A 15,295-nucleotide genomic window follows, 5' to 3' on the forward strand; every position below is an offset into this window, starting at 1 on the left:
ATAGTCCTGTGGTACGTACATTTGAAATCGCCAGTTTTTTTACGCTGAAATTACTGTGTATTCGAGAACCATCTGTGGACACAACCTAGATGGTACGCGAGCTAAGCGAGCGTGCCATCTAGTATGTATAATTTGTCGGTGACATTCAAAAATAGTATACAACAGTGTCATACAGAATGATGACAATGAATTGGTCTATTATAGTTGTCTCCGAAACCTTTTCAATATCATGATTGTACTTATTACGATATTAATTGTGTTGTATTTTTAGTCGCATGCAACGCGACTCTACAGTTCACTATGTCGGTCGGTTTGTCGGTCGGGAAACACTAACTTGAGCACGCGACTGCAGCCTTCTATATAGCCTTGATTTTATATCCAGGGTGTATTTATTTGATTATACATATATTTTATATGTTACCATATTACACCCAAAAAAACCCCGCAAAAAACGCCTTCACCGAATAAACACCCCTCTGAACAATAAATGCCCGGGGCGTTTATTCGGATAAATACGGTAAGTTACTTCTAGCATTCTGAAAAGAACTGTTGAGTTCGCCATTTACAATGTTTGATCGTCCTCAGGGGTCAACAATATTTTCTAGCATTATCATAAGCAAAAGTACAATTACAAACAGTAAAGGATTTGTTGTAATTCCTATAATGAAACCATTTAAAGCATCAGTTATTGCATAACATTTATACTGTCTAAGGATAACTTGTGTAGAGATATGTTTTTTGTTTGAAACATTAGTAATTAATAGTATTTCTGATCATTTTTTAACCAAATTTTCTGTTCTATTTCTATTCTGAATGAATGTAAATATGTATATTTCCAACAATTTGATACCAAATTTAAGTTTCTATGACCAGTACTTACATAGATATAAAGATGCCCTGGGTAGTGGGTCAAAGGTCAGAAATGGCATTTCAGGTCATTTTGGATTAAAATGCATTTTTAGAAATTTTTCGAAAAAATCCATCATGTACTATAGTACAGGGAAATAACTATATGGCAATATTATCGCATACTTATTTAATTTTAAAAATTAAATATTTTGGCCATTTTTCAATAAAAAAAAGAAGCACTGCTTCAGTCAATAGCTTTTAATTAATTTATTTTCTAGAAAATGTGTATACAAATGCAGCGAGGGCAGCAGTACTTTAGAAATTAGCATATTTACAAATATATACTATACATAGATAATGAGATGTTAATGATAAATTGAATTGGATAAAAAGAAATTATAACTAGTGAGTATCACACCGCAAAATGTAATAGAACTTTATAACCTAGGTTCACTAGCAAATTATGACATTATTATTATCTCTTAGAATTTAGATATTTGTTGATAAATGACCAGAGCAGCGCATACAGGAAGCTTGGTACCAGGGAAGAGTTCTCTGCTTGGTACGTATACAAAAATAATTTTGCATTTTCTTCTCCTGAATTCGATACCATGATTTGGTAACAAGGAACTTTAAACCATAATCATGCTTTTTTAAATATAAACAATCAATGAATGTCCTGATTACAAACATAACACAATAGAACACTTCAAAGCACACCTCTATTCAGGGGACATTTTCCTGTGAAACAAATGAGAGGCACTATATATTTGAACACTACGACCTGCACCAATTCAGAGGACACACTTATTCAGGGGACGCGCTTATTCAGGGGACGCGCTTATTCAGGGGACACACTTATTCAGGGGACGCACTTATTCAGGGGACACACTTATTCAAGGGGAACTCTTATTCAAGGGACACACTTATTCAGGGGACACGCTTATTCTAGGGATACCCACTATTCAGGGGAGACCCCTATTCAGGGGACACATTGTTGGGTCCCAATGTGCCCCATATAGGAGTTGAATAATTTGTAGCAAAACAGTAAAGTTTACTAAAACCACGCATTACATTCCAGCTCTCACTAATCTATTATTATACATAATACTGCAGTACTGATGTTGGGCATTCAGGGCTCCTTAAGTTGTTTATATTTAACCGTCTTACATAAGTCCTCCCTAAGTTGTTCATATTTAACCATCGATACATCAGGCCTCCCTATGTTGTTTATATTTAACCATCTTACATCAGGCTTCCCTATGTTGTTCATATTTTAACCATCTTACATCAGGCCTCCCGATGTTGTTCATATTAAACAATCTTACATCAGGCCTCCCTATGTTGTTCATATTAAACCACCTTACATCCGTCCTCCCTATGTTGTTCATATTTAACCATCTTAAATCAGGCCTCCCTATGTTGTTCCTGTTTCAACAATGTCAGCCATGTTTTTTTCATTTCTTGATCATCTCAAGCTGGTCACGATATTCGGAATACAGACGTTGCAACTTCAGGTTTGTTCCGATTATCGGCATCATCTCCTCTAGTAACTTTCTTTTATTGTAACCCTTTAAGAAAACAAAAAATGTATTACTTTTATTTCATTTCTAATAGATTTTACTAATAAATAAATGAATAATCAACTATCTACTCACTAGGATTTGTGACTGCCATTTGGAAGTGTTGGCATCATCCTTGTACAACGGTCCAAGCATCTCATCACAAACTTCTCGCAACCTACTTTCAGCCCCTAAACATAGAAAACATCGAAACTTAAAACATTATAATTTAAAATTAATATTTTTGCACATGACCCTAACCAACGTATGCAATAACCAGAGATGGTGTTTGTACGTTACGAATACAGATACTGATAATGTACGCAATAACTAGAGATGGTGTTTGTACGTTACGGATACAGATACAGATAATGTACGCGATGACCAGAGATGGTGTTTGTACGTTATGGATACAGATACAGATAATGTACGCGATGACCAGAGATGGTGTTTTCCAAGAAATCTTATGCTGTGTTTCCGCAGCCAAAAATTAAACGATAAAATTTAACCAATAATTAATCGATAAACTGCCTTGAGAAAAATTAACTGATAATTATCGTATTCAAATTATGCGATAATTGTTTACCTTTGACCTGAAGGACAAATTGGGCATCTGGTTATTTGGTAATGACTGATCATGCACACTTTGTTGGCAAAGAAATTAATATAATGATAATTTTGTGTTGGCTGCGGCGGAAACACAGCCTTAATAAAATGTGTTTACCTTCTTGTACCATATATCTGACATACGTAAGAAGCCAAAACTTGTACTCTTTACTTGACTTGAGTACAAGTGCTGAGTTGAGTTGACATTCAAGGTGGCTAAGTGTCGAAGACTTCTGTATTTGCTGACTCAGCTGAAATACTCTTGAAGCAGCAAACCTGAAAAATAAAACATAAATATTAGCTAAAGCTGATAAGAAACAGTTATTTTATTTTTATTGTTCAATAACTGACATTTAAAACATGAAAGGTTGGAGTTCGATTGTGCATTATTCACCAGCCTAGCACATGTTGTGTGCAATAGTTTGTGCAATAGTAGCTTCAATCATGAAATGGGAGTAGATAATGCATGACATGTGATCAACAAATCAAAGGGCAAGGATACACCTAAATACATATTTCATCATCAAAAATAATTAATATGTTAATAAATTAACTGGTGGAAAACAAATTGTAACATTTCTTACTTGCTAGGCTTTCCTTGCAGTGAGGCGAGTGGTCCCTGGACTTGAACCGCACCCTGTGCTGGCATACTGGTTTGGTGATCTGAACATGATTGTAATATATTATCTTTTTCATGAACCATCATCCTAAAAAACAATTAAGGTCAAAATAATTAGGTAAATAAAATGAAAAAATAAATATTATACATATTTTTTGGGTAAAATTTATAAAGATTTATTTTGCTTATTTCACGATATTTTAAAAGGGTGACCCGGCCAGCGTGAGCAGATTTTATGGGCCCTCAGGACAAACGACAAATACTTAAAAGCTTACAGCTCTGTCTACACTATCAAACTTTATGACAAAAAAATATGATGTGCCCATATATGGACATGACGATGTCATATCACTACCATATTTGGGCATATCACTACCATATTTGGGCACATCACAAACTAGTTTGATAGTGTAGCTTAAGATGAAAAGATATATATATGAAGGAGAGTAAACTCACCAACAGCAGAGGTCACTATTGAACGTGTAAGACTTCTCATTGGACATTGTGATGATAATGGTGCCTGCCTCTGTTATACTGGCATTCACTAACGATACCCCAGATGCTGAAATTATTAATTAAAAAGGGTTATATTAGTTTGATTCATACTCACTAAAGCTCTGTCTACGCTATCAAACTTTACGTAACAAAATAATGTGTCCATATATGGATATGATAATGTCATACCACTACCATATTTGGGTGTATCACTACCATATTTGGCCACTAGTTTGATAGTGTAAGAAGCGTTTTAAGTTATATATTTTGGCGCATTTATTATCACATAATGCCGAGGCTTTTAGTAAAATGAGCTCCTAACAGCTCATTCTCCTAAGTTTAGAAATGATTACAGGACTTACCTTTACCCTCTCTAAATACAGTTGAAATAAATATATACTTAGTTTAAGAGGAATAAATCACTGAAGTGTGTTTGTCAGTCACAATATGTAAAATACAGCGTTCAATACACCATGTGTAGACTAAATTCAAGTGAAAATGTTTTGGTCTCAACGATTATAAGCAACATCTTATATAAATCAAAGATGCTCTCCAGGTGGAATGCCATCCTGAGATGAGTAGTAGTAATTAGTCATGTTTATTTTTATTTCATTTATATGTAATTTTACTTTTTATCGACCAGAGATTCCGATGAATGAATGAATAGACTTAATGGTTCCATCATGGAAAACATAATTTATTCCTCTCAATAAATATACTCATAATTTATAAATTGATGGTATCCTTACCTGGCATAATTGGGGCTAACGTTTCATTCTTAACAAGCACCAACTGTTTTATAATATCCCTGCAAAATAATTATAAATATTATTAAAGATGTATTGTCCCTTTGACTAATTCCAAAAAAAAATTTTTTTTTAATTTCGAAAAAAAGTGGGTCATTTTGAAGTATCATAAGAGCCTATTCACCAAAAATTAGTCGAAAAAAAAATAATTTAACCAAAATAAAGATGTTTTTTTGTTTTTGTTTTCAATCAAAACATATCCCATAATGAAATGCTCTTGTTTGGCTACTCTGTATGCATAATCATAAACTTCCTTGCGATCTGTGTGAAAACACCTTCTCAACCGTGACGAATTGTAAACAATCCTAATTAGCATCATGCATAATGCATACTCATGGTTTGAAATCTTTGTTTACTTTCGTTTGTGACGATTCCCCAGACGAAATGTAATCTAATTAATTTAACTGTTAATTATGTAAACTTGTTGTTTTTGGCCCAAATTTTCAACTTAAAGTGAGTAACTTTAATATTAATTTGATATGGCCAATTTAAATTTAGAATATTTTTTTTTTTCATTTTTTGTGTTTCAAGGGACAATACATCTTTAATTAATTTGACGCAAATAATAATCAATGACTACATATGGGGGCAGTGATAAAATATTGATTGATTGAAATATATATTTATACTGGGTAACCTCTTCAGTCAAAGACTGGTCTCCCAGAGGGCCCAGTTGGTGATCAGTGGCTGTGATGTACTAATACACCGGGGTAACCCCCTACTCGTCTCGAAAGATGTACTAGGTTCTTTAAAGTGCACACAAGCTAGATCGGTACACTGGACCTACGGTTTATAGTCCTTATCCGAGAAGACTCGTTCTACCACCAGAACCATGAAGTGAGTGAGCCTCGAACCTTGCCGATGTTATGGCTACGTAATTACGGTTCCACTGTCTTAACCGCTCGGCCACTCACTCACTTATAGCAGATAATGTTGTAGAGCATGTGTAATGTTATCATGAATAAAAGATCTGTTGATATTGAGGTTAATCATTGTCTTGTGAAGTCTTTGACACTGAAAACCCAATACATAAAACAAATAGAAATATGATTATTTTCATACCAAACAAAAACTCTTGCCGAAGACAGGATTACTAAAAGAAAACATCCACCACAATGCAGCCTGCTGATTGGTTCACTCAAAATAATCGGTGAGTACTTCCTGCGACCGCCTGTTGTATAGACGCTTACCGTTTTGTTTTCCGATGCAACTGCACAGAATTGCCTGAATTGAGAACAAAATTGTATTTTTAAATTCTACTAAATCAAATAAATGGGTGTCTAGAAAACACAGAACTCAAGATATATATGAAGATCTGAGTTTTCTAGTTCTAGAATGGATTGTTCCATTATAAATCTGAGGGTAGGTTGTTTGAAATACTATAGTGTTATACATTTTCCAGATTTGAGTTTTCTAGACACCCAAATCGAATTGATGTGTAAAAACAGGGTTTCATTATTGGAAAATAACCACATTGAAACAAAATACATACCTATTGCCAATTGCTATGGTAATGCGACTAGCCAGCATTGTTTCCCACAAATCATCGCCCGCTTTCACATATTTCAATCGATGAAGGGTAACCTTGCCACTGCTCACGTCATTCTCGACCTCTAACGTAACGCTTGGTTGCACAGTGTTTCCGGCAAACACCTGCACGCTGATTGTTTTCTCGGATTTTGGAACGGGTATCTTGAGACGTGGTTTTGATAAAGCTGTTGTCGCTACTTTAGGAGTTGTGTCTTGATTTGTCTGAAAAAAAAAATAATTCAATAAAAATAAAAATCTTATGGCAAAATTATGAAATCTATACATTCTCTCAAACATGACCATGTGACCTGAAACCATTTTGTAATGTACTTGTAACTTTAATTATTTATTATTTCTATTTTAATATTGTAAATTCAACAATGTTTACTTTGTTGCAATAAAGAATTTGAATTTATTTGAATTTGTATTAGTTCCCGGAAACCAGAAATTTCAGGCCAAGAGAAAATAATTTAAAAAAATAAGACTTACTGGAGTAACTAAGGGCCCAATCATAGGCCCTTTCCTAGGCCCAGTCTTTGCTTCTGTTACAGTCTTTGTGTACTCCTTCCTAGGCCGTTTTGGCCCTGGTCTCAACGTGCCTTCCTCCTTTCGTTTACTACCAGCCAAGCTGCTAGGTGAGCCGGTAGTTGTTTTTGGAGTGTCTTTAATTTTTGTGGAATCTTTGTTCCTGCAAGGTGGATGTAAAAAATTAGTTGTTAGTAAAATTCTTTTTGATATTTTGGTTGTACAAAAACCTATTTAAATTGAACGATAAGTATCTCACTTACTTGTCAGAGGACACAGAAGCAGCCGCCGCAGCTGCAGCTACACAAGCAGCAGCTGCAGCTGCTGCTGCCACTGATGTAGGCGATTGAGGCGACGGTGTAACTTTACTCTTGTCAGGAGCTGCATTAGCAGATGGTGTAGTACTTGAAGTGGCTTTAGATTTTTCTGTAAATCTTGAATCGAGAGCAGACATTGGCTGAAATAATAATATGCAAATATGTATTATAAACCTCATGAATATTCAACATTATATCTGCAACACAGCAGTATTTAACATCATACAAAATACACATTGAATCTCTTAGGTCAATACCTGTATGCTATTTTGCAGCGAGCTGATTGGCTTAGCGTCCTCTGAATCCGAATCTGAATCTTCCTTCTCGGTTTTGATGTTCAATTTATTAGCTTCTTTAAACGCACTTTGGGGAGTGATTTGATTGGCTGGCGAGAACGCTGGATGTGGCACATTGTTGAATAGTACTGTTGGTGTTCTAACAAAACAAATATAGAATTGAATTGCATTGCATCCAAGGCAGAAATAAGCTTAAATATGTTAGTCAGAAGGGCTGCAGGGCTGCAGGGCTGAGATCATTGTCAATTTGCTGTCGTACTGTAGTAGTTTCATTCACATATATATATATATATATATTTGTTGATGGATTCAAACATGTACTACAAATGGAGAGAGGCATTATATACCAATAGATAAAAGTTTTGGTCCTCTCTCCTTCATCTTTTTTGTTTTCTTTGTAATGTATTATACCATATGGACAATTGTCTGAAATAAAAGTTGAATTGAATTCAATTCAATTCAACATTAAGCTCTGTTTACACTATCAAACTTGTGTGATGTGCCCAAATATTTTAGTGATATGACCAAATATGGTAGTGATATGACATCATGTCCATATATGGGCACATCACATTTTTTTGTCACATAAAGTTAGATAGTGTAGACAGACTTTTAGTCAGAAGAGCTGCAGAGATCAATGCCAATTTGCTATACTGTGGTAGTTCATTTATTAACCATTAGAGTTTGTTGGTAATAGTTACCCTATGTTGAATTGTGTTCCAATGTAGAGGGGTGTGATTCTGCGCCTTCCATCTGGAGTTCTTGTTTCTATCTGCTTGCTTAAAACATCCTATAAAGTGCAAAAATAAAATAATTATTATTTTCTCTTAGAGCAAACATTTAAACAATCATGATGTTTGTACAATGCTTTGATAATGTGTGTATGCGTTGTATATAACATGTGATTGTGTTAAATAATAACGCTTTTGCAAACAGTTATTTTTGAAAAAGACTACGCCAATAAATAGAAGTAACAGTAACACTTTTAATGCTGTTCCGGCAAATCGAACACCAATGTTTTGTTTTCACGTGGCTATGCGCATATCGGTTGGCGCATAGTCGCGTGGAGCATCTTAAAAACAAAACATTAACGTTCGCCGGACCGGAACAGGTGTGAAAAAGCAATGACTTACCGTTGGCGGCTTGTCCATGATTGGTGTGATGAGTTTCTTTGGTGTATTTATTGGTGAGGCTTGTACTTTGGCAGCTAACTTCTCTTGTTGTTCTTTCTGCATTTTTTGCAAGTTTAACAAATCTGGATTCTCAATCACGGTATTAGCAGCACCTGAATGTATCGATAAATTCTTGCCGTAGATTTTCTCATACAGTTTGGTCTGCAAGGTAAAAGATATATAAATATATAAATCATGTCGTGAGGTGGTTTCCCGAATGATCGTAAAATCAAAACGGTACTGGGTATGATCAACTAGCGTTCTTGTCACCAACTAGTCATCCATTCATAGAAGTACTGATGTAGTAGCCTATCTGTACGGTGACCATAGAATGTGACCCGAGACATGACTAACTACGACTTTTAGATGATAGAAAGTTGAGAAAATTTCTCATGTTATAACAACAATAGACTAACAAACTGTGAAGGAATAATGTCTATGTATCATCCTAAAGCTCTGTTCACACTATCAAACTTAATGTGACAAAAAATGTGATGTCATCACTACCATATTTGGGCATATCACTACCATATTTGGGTACACCACACTTTAAAAAAAATTAGTTTGCTAGTGTAGACATATATTTTGGTCTTTATCCTACCTTCTCATCCTGTGTTAGCTTGTGTCCAATTTCATCCTGTTCAAAGTCAAAGAATGCTACTGTTCCGTCCCAAGAACACGCAACAAGCTGGGTGCCCGACTTACTCCTGTTTACAGAATCAAGAAAAATAAAATGTTTACAAAATTCATAATATTCATACTTTACTTTATGATTTTCATGTTATATATGTTATATATGTTATATATGTTATATATGTTATATATATATGTTATATATGTTATATATATATGTTATATATGTTATATATTGTTTGGTTTGCTTGGCGAAATCAAATGTTAATATAAAGTTTGCGGTATACCATATATATTTAGTTCTGAAAAGAAATGTTGAGTTTCTCAATGTTTCGATCAATATGCTTCGATTGTCCTCAGGAGTGAGATTTTTATGTTTCCAATCTCATGAAAACATAAGGTTTGTTTTCAGTATGTTCTTTTAATGATATAACATTCACTTACCATGCTAAGTCCATTACAGAGTTCTTGAAAAGGTCATGAACTACAACAAGAGGTCGCTTCAATGCTGTCAGCTGAGGAAAAGTAAAGTAAAACATTAAAAGTATGCAACAATTAAATAACTTATATCTTATTCTATAAAATAGATCTATCACTTAGGCAGAGATTAGAACTTAGTATTCCGTGTGACCTACCCATACTGACACGGCTCTGTCTCTACTCCCAATGGCGCAACATGAAAACTGTTGAGGCTTCGTTGATCCCTTCCGTACAACCTTCGAAAAGATGTTCGAGTTGAATCTCTGAAAAACAGAACATAAAAAAACTTTAATTTACAGTATATGCTTTGGTATAAGTTTCGGCACCATAAATTTATAACATGATTATTACAGTGTAGGATATAAATAAGGCCTAGTGGGATGCATTATACGTTGGTATAGCATGCCGATAAAAACTATAGCAAAATAATACACCTACCACGCAAGTGACAGCTTTACGGTGACCAACAAAATCCATTTTGAATTTCCAGCCATCTCTCTCAATAATTTGAGCCGTTGGACCTCTATTGTTCATGGCATGTGCAGACACAATGTAGTGTCCATCTGGTGACCAGGAACAACGTAGCACATGTGTTGTTCCTCCACACTGTAAAAGGATAGAAATGTCAATATTTGTATTTTTACAGCGTAATGTACGTTTCAATGATTATAAATCACTATCAATACTGTGTGTACATTCAGTGAGAGAGGGCGACAATCAAGTGTTACTGTTCGTACATCACATGGAGCATGGAGATTAAGTTGCGAGAGTAAAATCTGGGCCTGAATTTAAACCTAAATGACGTTGGGATAGTTTGATTGTATTTATTGTGTCTCTGCACACACACACACACACACATAACATTTACAATGAAAGAACAAAATTACAGCATGTTAAACTATTATTAAACACTTACTTACCTCTTCAAAGGGTTTGGATATTTTGTTCTCTTCCTTCCAATCTACTGTTCTCCAAACGCGAATACTTTTGTCATCCGACTAAAATTGATCAATAATTAAAATTCATTTGCGATAGACTACAATGTATAAAATTATAAATAATTTTCAGTATTGAATATATAAACTCACACACAACCTAAACAGATCAAAAGCATAAAGCTCTGTCTACACTATCAAACTAGTTTGACAAAAAAAGTGTGATGTGCCCAAATATGGTAGTGATATTCCCAAAATATGGTAGTGATATGACATCATCATGTCCATATAGGGGCACATCACATTTTTTGGTCACATAATTTGACAGTGTGGACAGAGGTTAACAAAAAAATCTCAAATCTAGCAAGATACAAATGCAGTTTACCTGAGAAGCCAAGTATTTGCCAATGGGATCCCAAGTGACCCCTTTGACCATTCCAGAATGACCAGTAAGAACAGTCAGCACCTCAGGAAACTTAACAGCATTCCAGATGACCACTGTGTTGTCCACGCTGCATGAGGCCAGCCACGCATCATGGGGTGACCATGCTATATCCAAAATATCTGAAAACAAAGTCAATTTAAAATTTAATTTCACCACAACAGAAAAAAAGTATAAAGATAAATATTAACATAATGGTTTGAGTGAAATTGGTACTAACTGTAAGCTTAACAATTTTAGATCTTTAAATGGTGGATAAAATGTTAAATAACTTTACTAAAATTGTACAAATGCTCTAAAATTAATTTCATTATTCACAAGACCGATTCATTTACCTCCAGCATGGTGTCTCAATGTGCTAGTACAGCGCCATTGTTCAACATTGGCTTTAGATTTACCAAAGGGCGTTGACATTCCACCATAACTGTACAAAATAATTTAAAGAAATACTAATTAATAAAATAAACTAGATTTATAATCTTTATAATTAAACCTTCCTTCATTTTAAGAACAAAATGCATTATGAAAGATAGTGAAAGACTAAATTGTGACCTCTACTGACCTCATTAACTGCCATATCATTACGAGTCTGTCATCGCCAGCTGAAGCAAGGTACAAGCCATTGTTAGACCAACGAACACAGTTCACACAAGCTACAAAGAAAGACAGACAAGATTGGGTTTAGGGGGTTATGTAAATATCTACTCTAATTTTATTTTTTATTGTGCATAAGATTTATTTTTGATGTGTACAGGAAAAAAAAATATTGTAGTTATAATTTCCCAATTACCCAAGTGATTATCCATTTCGCAAAGCATTCTGGGAACATTTTCATTTTTCTCGTCTTCTTCTTTGACTATAGGTGCCATGTTCCAGATTACCACACGACCAGAATCATCTCCTACAAAATGTTATCACAGCAAACATTAAATTCATTTATAGCTCTAAGTAATTCAGAAAAGAAAAGGCAAAATGTACATTATATCTTACCTTGCCCTCCTGTTGCCAGGCGACACCCATCTGGATGAATATCGATAGCAAATATTGGCTTCCCTGTCAAAAAAAAGTATTAGTGGAAGTTTGAATTATTTAAATACATTGATTGTAATTAATTTTTTGAAACACATGTGATGATGTGGCTTGAGCGGGTTAGGAATAAAAAAGGAAAATTTATATTTGAAAACAAGACCTATTAATATAAAACCATTAAAACAATGATTCAGAACAATTAAGCACGACAGGTTAACCGGTTTCACAAGCAAGGGGTTCATATCATGATCATACTGACCTAGGCTAGGCTAGCCCGTCACTCATTGATTCTATTCTCCCCACACCATTCTCCTCCGGATCTCCTCTCCTCCTTCCTCACCCGCGAAATCTTGAAATTCATTAGCATACACATTCACCATTCACCTACCTAGCCTAGCTATAAGAATCAATCGTCAAATCTTTCAAATAGACAAAACAAGAAAAAGAAAAGTACATTACCATCATGATTTATCCACGTTGGTTTTAATAACTTCATCTTTATTTTTGTATGCTTATAAACACCATTATTGAAACTAAATTAAACACGATTCTTACATGCCATTGCCACCGCCATTTGTTTTCTTTATAAATAAGTTTGTAAAGCGATAGAGGGGGTAAACCTTTTGAGGGACTTTGACATCATCAGCAGCAGCAGCAGCAGTGTCAGTGAGTATTATTTTATCATTTTTCTATTAAAACCTTCCAATTATGTTTCAAACTAATCTCTTTTGCCTATATTAGGCAGGCTAGGCCTTCTGCTGTAGAAACATTCCACTCGAGAAAAATTAACCGATGATCAAATCATATAACGAATGGATAAATGCAATAAAACCAGTCAACAAAAAGTTAGTGAGATTGTCACGGTATTATAACATTCCACTCGAGAAAAATTAACCGATGATCAAATCAGATAACGAATGGATAAATGCAATAAAACCAGTCAACAAAAAGTTAGTGAGATTGTCACGGTATTATAATATTGAATTTTAATTAGTTAATCAGAAAGATAATTCAGATTTGATTGATTAGTAATATTCAAAATAGTCCTTATTTTTACTCTAGACACCTGGATAACTCGAATGATCTTAATTGTCTTTTAGTCAGACGGCGGAGAAATCTTGTCCCTTTGTTTCATATCGTTGATTCAATTCACGATCTGAATATTCAATGGCCTGGATTTTACGATAAGTGAAAAAATCCTGTCGTAGAAAGAAATTTGAATAAAAAAATGTTGTTTGCAGTTAAACTTGATTACGTCATACTTATTACGTCATACTTTAATGAAGCGTACACTAAACAAGCACGAATGTGCAATACTCGGGGTACAGCGAAAGAAGCTGTAATGACGTAAAGACCGGATGTAACGTAACATACACATCAATAACCGCGCTACCAAATACGGCTATACGGTACCATCTTCGAGACGTGATATGGCTGCATCCGGTATGAAATTAAAAAATCCGGCTCTATAGCTTTGAGGACATGTCCCTGTAGTATATTCATGCTAAATCCGAGCTCAATACTACAACGAAAGGGAGGAGTATTTACCGATTACACAAAATAAATATTTAAAAAAATAATAAAAATAAGATATACTGTGTATAATTATCATATTGCGTAAAGGACGCCTTGAAACTTTCATCCGTCGGGCTGGTAAAATCAGGGAGTTGTAACAACTCCCTGGACCAACTTAATCCAAGTGGTAGATTGAGGCTCCTCAGTGTGAAAACCAATCGATTTGCTAAATCCTTTATTCCCTCCGGTATCATCTAGTACAACAGGAAGTCAAGAAGATAATTTTATCTTGTAATTTTTTAGATGTTTTTATAAGAATGATTTTATGCTATATTTGTTTTTATTGTGTGTTCTTTGTTATTATGATGAGCAATGAATTTCCTTTTTGAGGATCAATAAAAGTTATCTTATCTTATCTTATCTTATACACTACTTTTCACCATAAAGTTTAAAAAAAAAGGTTTCGCCCGGGCTCGAACCAGGTACCTTCTGCGTGTTTTTAAGTAAACGTGATAACCACTACGCCAACAAGCCGCATATAACTACATAGCGCTGTGGTGTGTGTCACACATTGTGGCTTCCTAATTAAACAAATTAATTAACAAAAAAGCACGAATGTGCAATACTCGGGGTACAGAGAAAGAAGCTGTATACAGACGTATACAGTTAAAGTTAAAGAAAAATAGGTTTCGCCAGGGCTCTAACCGGGACCTTCTGCGTGTTAAGCAGACTTGACAATCACTACACTACGAAACCCACTTACACTAAAAATGTGGGTTACAGAAAGTTTTTTAATCCATTTAAATTACAAATAAATATGGTAATAAGCACAAAGAAAAATAAACATGTGTAAAAGTGATAATTACCGATTACACAAAATAAGTATTTAAAAAAATAATAAAAATAAGATATACTGTGTATAATTATCATATTGCGTATACAGTACTTTTCACCATAAAGTTTAAAAAAAAAGGTTTCGTCCGGGCTCGAACCAGGTACCTTCTGCATGTTAAGCAAACGTGATAACCACTACGCCAAGAAGCCGCATATAACCATATAACTACATAACGCTGTGGTGTGTTTCACACATTGTGGCTTCTTAATTAAACAAATTAATTAACAAAAAATTAAAAATCCGGCTCTATAGCTTTGAGGACATGTCCCTGTAGTATATTCATGCCAAATCCCAGCTCAATACTACAACTAATAATGGAGGAGTAGTACTTTAAAAATCGCACTTTTTACTCAATAGTGTCCAGAGGGAGGAGGAGAAAATGAGTAAGTCCTAGACTCGGGTACCCCGAGTAAAAATGTGTACGAAGTATACGAAGAAAAGCTTTTAATGTTCAAAGCAGTATTTAGCTAAACACATAAACGGTTGTCAATGCCACCTGGTGTATTAATTATGCAAATTATTAAGAATGATTTAGCTTACGTATGCGCATTTAAAGTCTATAAAACACGGCATAACTTAAACCATGGAT

General features: G+C 34.6%; 1 protein-coding gene across 2 annotated transcripts; it reads right to left on the reverse strand.

Annotated features, from left to right (window-relative positions):
* Positions 1–1,070: 1,070 nt before the first annotated feature.
* LOC140043918 (protein HIRA-like) lies at positions 1,071–12,867 on the reverse strand. Of its 2 annotated transcripts, XM_072088406.1 has the most exons (24): positions 12,756–12,867; positions 12,258–12,320; positions 12,058–12,168; positions 11,830–11,920; positions 11,603–11,691; positions 11,211–11,389; positions 10,811–10,888; positions 10,329–10,496; positions 10,046–10,153; positions 9,855–9,925; positions 9,379–9,484; positions 8,739–8,939; positions 8,307–8,395; positions 7,567–7,744; positions 7,256–7,449; positions 6,957–7,155; positions 6,430–6,689; positions 6,000–6,161; positions 4,881–4,939; positions 4,093–4,198; positions 3,602–3,724; positions 3,136–3,293; positions 2,508–2,602; positions 1,071–2,420 (listed from the first exon to the last, which is right to left on the reverse strand). In XM_072088406.1, exons 1-24 carry the CDS (start codon positions 12,790–12,792, stop codon positions 2,307–2,309), a joined length of 3,039 nt encoding a protein of 1,012 aa, XP_071944507.1. In that variant the 5' UTR covers positions 12,793–12,867; the 3' UTR covers positions 1,071–2,306. The 2 variants fall into 2 exon arrangements, with proteins under 2 accessions (XP_071944507.1, XP_071944508.1); XM_072088407.1 differs by lacking the exon at positions 12,058–12,168.
* Between the last annotated feature and the right edge of the window lie 2,428 nt (positions 12,868–15,295).

Source organism: Antedon mediterranea, chromosome 3, assembly GCF_964355755.1.
Source record: "Antedon mediterranea chromosome 3, ecAntMedi1.1, whole genome shotgun sequence".
In the NCBI taxonomy this organism is placed as follows: domain Eukaryota; kingdom Metazoa; phylum Echinodermata; class Crinoidea; order Comatulida; family Antedonidae; genus Antedon; species Antedon mediterranea.

What these genes read in the sequence shown, in the direction of transcription:
- LOC140043918 (XM_072088406.1), bottom strand. Translation starts at nt 12,792, where the DNA reads ATGAAGTTATTAAAACCAACGTGGATAAATCATGATG. An exon ending in CAGATATATGGTACAAGAAG is followed by an intron (nt 2,603 to 3,135) that starts GTAAACACATTT and finishes TTCTATGTTTAG; the next exon opens with GGGCTGAAAGTAGGTTGCGA. An exon ending in AATGGCAGTCACAAATCCTA is followed by an intron (nt 2,421 to 2,507) that starts GTGAGTAGATAG and finishes GTTTTCTTAAAG; the next exon opens with GGTTACAATAAAAGAAAGTT.